We start from the raw sequence: 12,719 nt of genomic DNA, 5'->3' as shown, positions 1-12,719 counted from the left end.
ATCCATGAAGGATTTGTCTACTTATCCCTTTTGGACAGCAAGTTGTGATAGATGAGATCTGCTTCTAGATAAGGTTGCTACGGTTTGAGGATACGTGAATACAAAATGCAGCCACATCTCAGAGACAGTTCAGATAAATCAAAACCATTTAACTCAGTTGTGAAGGTTCCACAAGCATTTGCATCACTGGTTTAATGCAGCAGTTTAAGTTGCTTTTAAAACAATTATGTGAGAGTTGTGAGTCTTTAACTCTTAGGTCCAGGGTGTAAGTTTTATTAACTTGTTAAGTTAAGCAACAAGGAGAGAAAAAACAAGCTTTATTCAACTGCAATGGGCAATCACTGAAATTTACTACAGAGAGTGAGCTATTATATTGAACAAGAATAGACTAAAACCAGGTTAGTATAGACCCTGTTGATTTCTCTGTATCAAACTGTATTATTTGGGTGTTTTGGTTTTGTTTTTAAACAAGCATGTTTTTAGACAGCTCTCTTCCATAGTTCTGCTGTGGTTTTGGTTGTTTGCTCTCAGCGTGTCGCATGGTATGGTCTCCAGGTGGTCAGTGGAGCACTAGATGGCACACTGTGGCTTTGAAACAAGCATTTGAGGACACCCAAATAAGAGAAACGTAGTTATTGATACAAGCATTCAAGTAATCGCAGCTTTTTGTTTCTACTGCATTTCCTCCCACCCTGAGGAATTGCAGCCACTCCTCTGCTGTACTCGTTTTCACTGTATTTGCTTTCTGAAGATGTGCTAGTAGCATAACACAAAGGTTGCATGCTTGATGGCAAGGGTGAAAAGAGGAAAAGGTGTCTTCTGACTGCTGCTACAGAAAATCAGCGTATCGGTACGTAAAGGAATGTTTACATCTACATAACTTACTTGAGGTTATGTTTGTCAGTGTTAAAGTGGTTTTGCACCACCAATGTATATAGACTTCGCATTACTGTGTGTAACTTGGCTTTGTTTCACATCACTTTCTGAGCAATAACTTCTCACAGTTTAGAAGAGGAACGACTTCATCCAGTTGAGGTCTGTCAGCTGATACATCTATTTCTTAATATGTTTGGTTTCTAAGATCTGGTGATGTTATCTTTTGTCACTGCAAAGAAATGTATTTCCTAGGTGAATTCCTCAGTGCTTCTCATGTTGTCTGTGAACAGCTGCAGCTTTCTAGAAAGAACAGCTGGCTGTAGTTGCCAGGATGTGCTTTCTAGCTTCTTGTCTTCTCAGTGAAACAGAAGTGTTTGTTTTTTAAATATATGTAGGTGAAAGTAATGCCTCCTATTTATTTCCATGGAAACTACAACATATACAAAGAGCATGATAACACTATTTTGATAAGGGAAATTCTCACTGTTTTTCAGCATAGTCACCACCCTATGCCACTCTCATGAAAAGCATCTGTACCAGTGGAGGTGACCACTTGGTTCTTCAGGTTCTTCTCAGCTACCCAGCACGTGCATTTTGGTCTCACACAGCTTTTGTCCTTAGTTCTAATTAACTCAAAGAATGTCAAACATTTTAAAGTCTAATCTGATGCTCTTGCTGGACGGGCCATCAATTAAATGAAAATTGATATAAGTGTGGTGTAGGCCTACCTGTTCTGAGGACTGGGTAGAAACTCCTGTGTTCTACTGGCCAATCCCTTTGCCTGCCGTGTAGATAAATGTGAAAATATATTTGTGTTCTGAATAGCTGGTAAAAATATACGAAGTATGAACTCACTTGGGTTTAACCACATGTTGGATAAAATGTCCAGGTGTCAACACTACACATATATATGTATGTATGTATGTACGCACATATAGATGTGTTTTCCATTCCTGCATTTCTTGTTTTCAGGCTTCTTTCCAGCGCTCCAACAGCCATGACAAAGTGAGGAGGATAGTTGCAGAAGAGGGACGTACAGCCAGGAACCTGATTGCATGGAGCGTCCCTCTGGAAAACAAGGATGATGATGGTATGTTTGTAGCTGTCTTCCCCCAGCTTGTTTTGCACCTGGCCCCTAAAGCAGTTCACTGGAGCTGCTTCCCTGGAATCACGTTCCTGTCGTGGGATTTCTCTGTTTATAGAAAGGATAATGTTTAGCGTCCATGCTATCATTTTTAAATTTGGTTTTTTTTCACACAACTTTCCACTGACTGATCACTGTATAAAACAGAGCAGTGACAGATAAAAAGAAATTATTTTTTATTCTGAAAACAGGCATGTAAATTTATACTGTCTTGCTGATACCACTGAGATAGCAGTGCAATATAATAATCTTAAGATACTGAGCTTTGAGAAGGTTGTTAAAAACCAGTCTTACGTAACTTGGGGTTTAAGATTGGAAGGGATGTCTCAGTGCCACCCCACAAAGTACTTCCATGCACTCTAAAACAAGCACGTTTGGCAGTTTCTTGTAGTGTCACCTCAGTCTGTATTAAACATCTGCAAAGAAACTTCAAGCTGCCCCTGTGCATCCCCTTTCTTAACGTGATTCCTTAGAACTGTTTTGTTACTGTTGTGATTCTCTCTTGTGGACTTCAGAAGCCAGGAATTGACTTTCAGTTTTCATACTGCTCAAACTGTTTCAGATGTCAAACTGCTGTCTTTGTGAGGACCTCATCTCACGTGCTTTTGTAGCTCACTTGTCCTTTGGAGCTGCTGCTGCTTTTAAGATTTGGGCAGGAGTGTCTAAAGGCTTTTGGTTTGTTCTGGTTTTTTGAATGTGAGGGTGATTGAACACTGGGATGGGTTCCCCAGTGAAGCTGTGGAGATGCTCAGAACCTCACTGGGTGTAGTCCTGGGCAACCTTCTGTCACTGATTCTGCTTTGAGTAGAAAGGTTGGACTGCATCTCCAGAGGCTCATTCCAACCCCGTATGTTCTGTGATTTTGCCAGTGGAGATGATGTTTCTATGAACAGTTATGGAGAAGATCACCTCTTTCTAAAGTAAGCTGAAGCAAAGCTTGAACTGTCTTCTTGGGTTGCATTTCTGCACTGAGGTGTATCTGTGAATTTTCTTTCATTTTAAAACTGAAATATCTGAAGTCAAAGGAAAGAATGAGGTGCATGAAAAGCTACATAGCTGTTTGTGCACATGTAGGTTTCATCAAGGAAAACTCCTTCTGTTCAGAGCACGTATCTGTTCTCCTCTTAACAATGACAAGTGGAATGATAGAAAGCTTATATTGAATAACTAAACATTCACAAGCTTTGGTTTCAGGTTCTGACTCCAAAGTAAACATCAGCATTGTCCCAGCTGTCTTAATTTGTTAGATTGCTTTTCCAAAGCAGGAGTTTTGTGTGGTGGGATTTTTAAGCTCCTAGTGGTCAGCAGTGAAAGATGTGCTGTGAATCCTTGATAGGTACATGTAACAAGGAAAAATGAAACAGCAGCCAGTTGTCAAAGAATCACCAAGGTTGGAAAAGACCTCCAAGATCATCCAGTCCAACCTACCACCAATATTTCCCAATGAGCCACATCTCAATGTTTCCTGAGCACCTCCAGGGTCAGCGTAGCAGAAATGCAAGTCATGGCTTGAAACAGTGATTGAGCACCTGGTGGGAGGGCAGGGCCAACCTAGGGGAGCTCAGGTGTATGCAATACACATGAGTGACTGGAAGGGCTAGAGCCAGGATCCACCCCTGGATCCACTGCCAGACCTCATTTAAGCATTGGCAGTGGAGGCAAGGGGGTCTTGTTGGAGTTTTCTGTGTAACTGAGGCCTTTCAAGGGTAAGCAGGTTTTTTTTTTTTTTTTCCCTTTGTTTCTGCGTTCGTAGCTGCTGCATTTGAACATATCCTCTCTTGCTGCAGCCTAGGACTTTGCTACCCCTCTGTTATTGCTGTGCTTTCTGTTGTGTTACAGTCAGTGACTCCAGCACCTGACTCTTTTCTCTTGGAGAAGTATTTTCTGACATCTAACCTGAATCCTCTGGTGCAACTGAGGCCATTTCCTCTCTTCTTGTTGCTAGTTACATGGGAGGAGAGGCTGACCCCCACCTCACTGCAACCTCCCTTCAGGCAGTTGTAGGGAGCAGTAAGGTCTGCCCCCAGCCTCCTCTTCTCCAAACTGACCCGCCGCCCTCAGCTGCTCCTCATAACTCCTGTGCTCAGACCCCTCACAGCTCCCTTGCCTTCTCTGAACACAAAGCTTTGACGCCCTTCTCGTGAGGAGTCCCAAGCAGGCAAGCAGCGTGTGGCTGGTTTCTTATTTTTGATCAAGGGGAAACAAATAAGGTACTTTGCTTTTGTTTTAGCCAAAGTAGAAGGATAGAAAGTGAGAAGAAAAAGGTAATAGCTTAAGACACAACCATAATCTGCTCAAGTGGAGCACACACAATAGAACACTTTGGGATAACGTACTGCAGCTAGTCTGCTTATTATCATGAGTCCATGGATTTTTTAAGAGGGCCAGTTTTGCATTCTTTTGGCAGCTTCATTTGTATCTGTCTCCAGAGGGTGCATTTATCTATTAGCTAGTCTTGCAGTGGCTTGTGTGTTCTTGAGTATGGTGGTAGATCCACTGATATTACTGCACTGGTAGTACATGACATCTAAGCAGGGAAGATTGATAACTGTATTTTTGGGCAATGAAGGAGTTTTTGGGAAAGGAACGTAGAGTGTATTTGAGCTACTGGTGAGTTGGTTCAATTTTTATTTTGAGTCTGTACCTTTTTAGCTCTGCCTTGCTTGTAATATTATTTTACAAAGCTTTGTGTGTGACATTTTCCTGGAAAATGAGTGAATTAGAGTTGTCTCTGAGTTTTCTTCCAAAGCATGAAAAATGAATGTGGAAATGAATCATTGTCTTTTGTTAGATCGTTGCCTTTAAGGAGTTGTTATGCATGATACTGAAACCCCGGTGGCTGTGGTCACTTCCTTCTTTGGGCCCTAAAAGGCCCCACTGTAATTGTCACACTTTTTGCCAGTGGAGAGTTCTTTCCAAAACCTCTCCAGTAAATGGTGAGCTGGTTGATTTTATTTTTTCTTTTTGTGCACAAAGGATCTGGTGCTAATTGCTCAGTGGAAACATGCCCTGTAGAAAGGAGCTTCTGGCTGCTGAGAGTCTGGCAGACCAGGTCCTTTATCTCTTGACCCTTGTCTTGGCACAGAGGGTTTGTATGTCAGTGAGCCATGATTCATTTTTTGCTGATCTTTCAATATGTATTTCGTCCCCGAGGAACAATACAGCAATATTATGAATTAGGACAGTTTGTACTTGTTCAGGGGCTGTGTAAATCAGGCCAGAGGTTCAGGTTGCCCGAGCCAGTCTTGCATCCCATTTGTACAAGCAGCGTTCTGTCTTTGTGCACCTTTTTTTCTGCTCATAACATTCAGAGGTTTTGCACTGGCAGCAGTAGTGTGTGATTTAACACTTTGTATTAGGAACTGTTACTTGTCATGAGGATGTTTTTCTGCAGAAACAGTGAGTGTGTGGAAATCCCTAGTATTAGTGCTATAGAGAGCTGTTAAATTTAAAATATTGGATTCATTTTTTTCAGTCTGTGCATCTTTGCTTTTCCTCTTTTTTTGTTTTGTTCTGTTTCTTTTTCCTCTTACCATTTAACTTTTCCATTGGGAGCCTCGTATTTTATGCAGAAGCCATAAGAAAGCAATCATGATATGAACTGCAGCCCAAACTTTCTAATTCCCTAAGGGAAATACCTGTTTCCTGTCAGTAAGAAATACTGCCATAAAAAGGAGAGCAGTTTCTGGAGTGGTAGGTAGCAGTTGTGCTACAGGTTTTGGTGTGGTATGTGCCCTTGTTGTGTCAGATCTGAAATCCTGCCTGTGTGCAGAGCAGTGACATAAGAAAACCTACCTGGAGCAAAACACAGTGGCACCTATTTGGAAGGGGCATTGATTGATGATACATTCAATTTGTTGCAATTATGGTATTCCTCCACAGAATTCATTAACAAGCAGCAGGTTCTGTTTTTTGGGATAGGCTAACAGTACAGTTGACTGCATGCTGGGAAGAGAGAGGGTGCTATAATTGTGAGTAATGCAGCAGTCTGATATTCTGTCTTCAGAATTAAACTGCTTTATAACTTTGAGGAATGTCAAAAATTGGAAAGTCTTGTTTGTAACCATTCCCTTTGTGTTTCTTATTTAAAGTCATTTGGGTTCTAGCCACGTAAAATTCACGCAATAGATTGAGAATCTCAGCATAAGGAAACACAATTTATTGGTTGAAAGGTCGCTGGCATACTTGAGCAAGCCTGCAGAGTAATCTGCTCCTTTAGCAAGAGCTTGGTGAATAAATGGATTTTGCAGTATGTGTGAAGGAGATGGAAATTGGCTCTCTGTGGCAAGTGAGGAGGTGTAAGAGTCATGACTGAAAACACTGTGGGTAAGCTTGAGCAGCACAGAGCTGAGTGTAGCTGGCACAATATGGTACGAAGGGAAAGCTATTCTTGAGGACTTGTAAGTTACAGTTCTTGTATTTCATTCACCTGCGTGGCAGTCCAGTCCAGTGCTTCCTCTGAGCAAACATCTTTGCCTTTGTTGATACTAACTCCCCATCTGTGCAGGAGTGTTGCTTAAGACAGGCAAGTGCAGCACTGGAGCTAGTAAAATGGGCTCTGCAGCAGAGACAGCCTTCTGCAGGGATGTGAGACGGGAGGTGGCAAAGCCCATTTCTCATGGTGTCAGTAAAAAGCTGGGGGGGATCAAAGAACCATGATGGTGTCCACAGATTCCTTCAGAGAGGTGAAAACAAATTCAGTTGAACGTTGTTTCGGTTAAAGATCAGGTGATAAACGGAGGCCAGGATACTTAACCAAGGTTGGGACCTGCCTCAGTGGGAAGAGAAGTGACTGCTGCTCTTTGGAAGCAGATACAACGGTGGTAGTGGCATTTCTCTCATCAGTAGAACTACTTGAGGAGAGAGCTGTGAGGGATGTTGGCTGATAGTTTTTGAGATTGTTAGTGTAAAAGAAAGCTTCTGAAAATAGTTTATCAGTAGCTTTTTTTTCTTAGAGATATGAATGCTTCAGCATTTTGAGACAGGAAGTCTTCACAAATCACAAATCCAGCGTGTTTCGTATCTAATTACCAGACACGGAGGAAATGGACTTCAAGCATAAAATATGCCTGGCTCCCTGAATGCTTCAAAACTTTGCTGCTTTCTATATTTCATATTGACAACTTAATAGCTAACAGGATGGTCATCTTTTGTCGCTGTTGTTTCCATAAAACTCAGTGAATGCCACAGGTAGTGCCCTTCATGTGCCATTGCTGTGTCCCAGTGCAGTGCCAGTATCATGGTGCTACACGTGCATCACCATGGAGCAGTGGTGTGTCACTGCTCGTCAGCACAGAAGCAGAAAGGGTGACAGGAAGGAAGCAGGAAGAAAATGAGAAAAGCTTGAAAATGTGACTGCTTATCGGAGGCAAAACTTTCTGGCCTGTACACTGAAGGCATTGTTGATTTAAAAAATGGTCATTACCACCCAGCATTTACTTTTCTGCAACACACAGTGCTTATGTGAGTTTTCTTGTCTCTGTGTCTGCCTCCCGTAGGAGCACTTGAAAGCTGCTGCTGTTATCCTTGCAGGTGACTTGCTCAGAAAGTTCCCAGTTCTGAGGAGTGGATTGGTATTTTGTGTTTTGTAGAATCTAGAGATAGCAACCTTCTTTCACCCATCATCTACCCTTTTTCCATTCCAATGTGCCCATGCTGGTTTGTATCTCTTTTCCCTGGGCAAGTTCTGTGTACCACTGCACTTGAAATCTTCTTTTTGCAGAATGTAGAAGATCTTGGGTTGGAGACCTTGGTGACTGAAATATTGCTGTGACTGTGACAGAACTGATGCACAGTTAAAGCTTTTTGGTAGATAGGAAGTTGTAATACATCTGGTAGCTGAATCAGCTTTTCTCTGGAATGCTGCTAAATTGATTCCAATATATTAATTTGTACCTGTTGTTTTGGCTAATGTAACATTTTAAAAATGAATTATCTAGCAAATACTTTTAAATTTGCCTGAAAATTAAAGGTCTTGTTCCCTCCAACAGGCAGTGATGCAAACCAGCTGTACAACTGCTTGATTAAGACAGGCTTACAGCTGCTCTACATAACCAGAGCAATGTAGAACAGCTGGGCTGTGTTAGCAAATTTGGCTTAAGTACTGCTAAAGACAGAACTGAGCAGTTCTGAAATTCAAGAGCCATTTCCCTGGTCTGTGAGGGAGCTGTATGCAATTAATACATTTATTTGCATGGTTTCATCAAGATAAATATGTTGAAACTTTTACTTAGGTGTGGATCTGCGCTAGGCGGTACTCTTGCCGTAGTTACAAGTGAATATTCTGAGAAACATATTCCTCCTTTTAATTCTGTAATGATACTTGATATTATGGAACAGTTACTGAAGGCATTTTGCAGTTGGCATGGAAAAGTAGTGTCATATTTGCCATCTCAGTTGTAACTGTCTGATTTTTCAGAGGCGCTGCCCATTTGCAGGTACTTCTGTGCTGAAGGAAGCCTGTAGTTTTTTGTCTTTCTTTGTAATTTCTTTTTCTGTGTGTCTTCTGGCATCGTCCTCATGCTGAACTGTTGAATGTAAAATTTTATTAACCTTTTAACTCATTAATTGTGCCCATATCAGTGCATTGCGAGATTGGATATGTGATTTTTAAAGTGCTGAATCTAATCAGAAGCATTATGGTTTTATTAAAATGCTTCTCCTGCAGGGAAATCCAAATGGCAAGCTGGTGGAAAAGCAAAGACGGTGTCTCAAGGGAAACACAAGGCTGCAAAGCAGGTATCTACTCTTTTTTGTCTTAAAATTTGCAGCATAAAAATGTTTCACAATACTATTGATGCATTATTTGCTGAAGAATATTTGTATAAAAGTATACCTGTGTTGTATTTGTGAAGGATACAGGCCTCAAAATGGGGTTTAAAAATGCCACAATTTAGTCTGTATTCCTCAGCTTCTCTTTTTGTCATTTCTTAATCTCTGGATTCGTGACTTTTTGGCATTAAGGTTATTTTAAGGCCAGTGCAGCTCAACAACGAAGTCATACAGGAGATTCTTCCTATAAGCTTGCTCTTATGGAATGGCTACCTTTACCAAATTTGAATTAAGGAAATGCTGTATTTACTGACCTCACTGGCTAATGGCTGAGAAATTTCAGTTTAAAATTTCAGTTTATCCTCTTTTGGAAAAAAAATAAATCATTCCAGATGAATGCAGAGTCACAACCAGAAAACAAGTCTCATTGACAAGGATCTAGAAGGTACTGCACTCAGTCAAGTTTTTCCTATGTGAGTGATAGAATTTTACTTTTAATATAGTAATACTGCAGTATTTATTAATGTTTAATATTTTTAACCATTACTTTGCATTGATTAGTGACAGTGTGAGTCTGTCTTTAGCCATCTAACATTTACAGCCTGTCAGATTTTGACAATGTAGCACATGGAACGCGTTCTTTCTATGGACAAGATGTTCTGCTCCTATAGGAATGTGCTTACATCTTTAAAATACAAGCATGTTAACTTCACAGTGTAGTTCAGCCTCTCTTACCCTGCTGTTCTCTCCTTGCTCCCTAGGATGTTACAAACACTGTGCTCTAGTTTACATGTTCTGGGAAGGATTTTATTGAAACGGTTGGGGTGCCCTAAGCTGGTTTAGCCTCACAGAACATTTTGGAAGGGAGTAACGTGCTCCGTAGTTGGAGTTCTGTCTGTTCTTGTCATTTGGAATTATGTAAATACTGTGTTTTCGGAAGAAGAATACTTTATTGTTATTTGGTGACTGCTCTGTGTGGGACTGCTGTGCTGAGACTACATTGCAGAAACAGAGCATTCCTAGTGAATCATCAAACAATTCAATGATTCTAGTTGGAAAGGACACTTAAAGGCCATCTAGTCCAGCTCCCCTACAATGAACAGGGATAAATCCGAGTGCTCAGAGGCTGGTCCAGCCTGACTTGGCATCTCCAGGGGCAGGGCATCCAGCACCTCTCTGGGCAAATTAGACGTTATTCAGGGCAGTAAAGCTGGCCCCATAGTTGTCACATCAGGTTCTTTCCACACACTCGTGAAGGTTTGAAATGCACTGCTGAATGCCTGTGCATCTTGGCACTGTGACATTCAACTATTTTTTTTTTTTTTCCTACTGCAATTTAGGCTTAATTTTCCTCTGCTTGTAAATGGGATGCAGATCTCAAGGAAATAGACTGATGAAAACTCACTCGTGTGGTCCTATCCTCATCTTCCTCTCCTCTCCCTATGCTCGTCTTCCTGAGCATAAATACACACCTCATCCTCTTCACAACTCCAGGGCGTGTTACTGAATCTGTTTTGGAAAACAAATTGTTTTAACTGCTTTAGCATCACTTCAGTCATTCGTACTTTCCCACATATACCCAAAACAACACTGGTGGTTATCAAGATAGTCACAGAAATCTAATTAACTACAAGGAGAGTAAAGAGGAGATGCTCCTCAATCCTCACACAGGAGAGCATGTGTCTAGGTAAGTGACAGTTTATATCTGTTGAGTAACTGTCCCCACGTGGCTGACATGAACACACACAAGGTTGACAAATGCATAATGTACCTCCAAGAAGGTATTTGTGGCTCCTCTCTGTGCCAGCATTCATGCAGGCAGTCGGATGTTTTCCTCTGTTTTCATTATATTTAGCATGTTGGCAGTCCCCTGTATCTGTGCAGCAAAGTAGCACTAAAGCAATTAGTGCATATTAGCACTGAGAATCAGTCAGCAGATTTGTTGCAGCAAAAGCTGTTCATTACAAGCTAGAACAGCACAAGAACAGTTTCAGACTTGGCATCAGCTTGATTCAGCAGCTCAGCACTTATGCTGGGTTGAACTGAGCTTGCAGTGTTAACCAGATGGTGAGTGAAAATCTTTCTGCAAATGGTCTTCTCAAGTAGGAGAGATTCTTTTATAACTCACCCAGCTCTTGCATCTTCTCTGAAGTTTGGCCATAATGCATGGGTCTGGGAACTAGCTACACCAGCATCACAACAGTGTTTTGCTGACCTTAATGCTCACAGATCAGTATGAGAGTTTAGAAACAAAGTTGTATGTGGTGTCCTGGTAATAAGAGTTGAACTGTGTTGGAACGCTAGTGGTATGATTACTAGTAAAACTTTACTTTCATCTTTGGGTGCACATTCTTGTCAGAGTGAGTACTATGGGATAAGCAGTCAGAAAATGGAACACTGCAATGTGTGTAAGAGGCAGAGTATCATGCAATGTGCAAAGTCAGTGTTGAGTTGTAACTGTCAGAGAATCAGAAATTGGTTCTGCATGTTGGCTGTATTTGTTTAAGGGAAGAAAGCACGTTTTAAAAGCTGCAGTCAATGGAATGGCACAGTCTTCAGTGAGGAACTCCTTGCTTACAAAAGTTTAAATGTATTGTGAAAAAACATATTGCACAGCATTACTGTACTTTGTTGTTTTCCTTTGTCTTCTTTTCTTTAGAACACTTCCCTAGACTGCAAGTTAACAGCAGCAGGAGAGAAAACCTTTGACAAAAGCCCAACAAAAGCACGGCAGCCTCGAAAAGTTGATCTGCGAGCTCGGTACTGGGCGTTCCTCTTTGACAACCTGAGACGGGCAGTTGATGAGATCTACGTTACGTGTGAATCAGATCAGAGCGTGGTAGAATGCAAGGTCAGAGCTCAGCATTTTTCTGCCTGCTGCCATGTGGTTCTTATCGCTTTTTTTTTCCCCGCTCTGTGCAGCAAATAAGGAATTAGAGCCTCAGAAATGTGTTTGTGCTTCCATGCCTTTGTGTTTAGTGGAGCTTAGTGAGTAGGAAACATGGTGGCGTGTTTATTCAGATTTAACATGATGGAAACATTTTAGGTTGTGACCAATTTTGAAGTGTGTGATTTTCATAATGTCGTTAGGTCTTTTCTGTTAAGTTCTAATTTAATTTTCAAATGGAACATTGATTATTTTTTTTCCCTATCACGTTCCTTTCTGTAGGTGGCACTGTTGTGATTCAGCCCTTTCCCCATTCCTTGGCTTGTTGTTTAAATGCCAAAATTACACATTACTCACTTTTTTTGGTAATTAGTTATCACTCTTCTGATTCTCTGTGGTGATAAGAGGGTGATGGATAGTCAAGCATAAACACTGTGTGGTTGGGATTGTTTTCCCTAATTTCAGGTAAGCTGTATTTGTAATAAGATGTAAAACTATACTGCCCAAGCTATGATTTTTTTTTTTTTTAGTAGATCCACAGAAAAACCATTGTCATTTCACAGAGTAATTTGCTCTTTAGAAATGGAGTTAATTTCAAGCACTAAGAGAAGCCAGAAGAATGCATTTTCAAAGAAAAGTGAAAGATGCATTTTTTTTCAGTATTCCTGTTAAATACAGCTGAAAACTCAACGCGTTCTGGAACTGATTATCTAATCACTGTATAAAAATTATAGGTATCAATTTAAGTAAACAATTTTCTTATCATATGTATCTAGTTCTGTGTTGTAATCAGACACTGCCAAATTGACTTTAAGATTAGTGTACAAATACATTTCATTGAAAGCAGATTGGAAAGCTGAACAGTAGCTAGGGGCTTCCAAATGGTGGGTTGCTCTAACACAATTTACCATGTTGATACTGAGCTGTCTTCCTGCTCAGGAAACTCTGAAGAATTTCTTGGTCTAAGAAAATCAGCCAGCCTTGCATGGTAATTAGATTACCATTTTAAACTTCTGTGCTCGAAAGAACAGTAGCATATTT

At 40.8% G+C, this 12,719-nt stretch overlaps 1 protein-coding gene across 4 annotated transcripts in view; it reads left to right on the top strand.

The window, feature by feature from the left end:
• Positions 1 to 12,719, top strand: part of SCAPER (S-phase cyclin A associated protein in the ER) — a 161,336-nt gene that overhangs the window by 20,438 nt on the left and 128,179 nt on the right. For all 4 annotated transcript variants that reach the window (XM_042824624.1, XM_042824622.1, XM_042824621.1 and 1 more), the window contains exons 3-5: positions 1,849 to 1,966; positions 8,688 to 8,758; positions 11,451 to 11,642. In XM_042824624.1, coding sequence (XP_042680558.1) covers positions 1,849 to 1,966; positions 8,688 to 8,758; positions 11,451 to 11,642 — 381 coding nt within the window. The remainder of the gene's footprint in view (positions 1 to 1,848; positions 1,967 to 8,687; positions 8,759 to 11,450; positions 11,643 to 12,719) is intronic.

This window comes from Centrocercus urophasianus, unplaced genomic scaffold (genome assembly GCF_019232065.1).
Source record: "Centrocercus urophasianus isolate 14NV4802_14NV808 unplaced genomic scaffold, USGS_Curo_1.0 seq_23, whole genome shotgun sequence".
In the NCBI taxonomy this organism is placed as follows: domain Eukaryota; kingdom Metazoa; phylum Chordata; class Aves; order Galliformes; family Phasianidae; genus Centrocercus; species Centrocercus urophasianus.
Note: the sequence above shows the minus strand (reverse complement) of the source record. Positions and strands in the feature narration are given on the sequence as shown.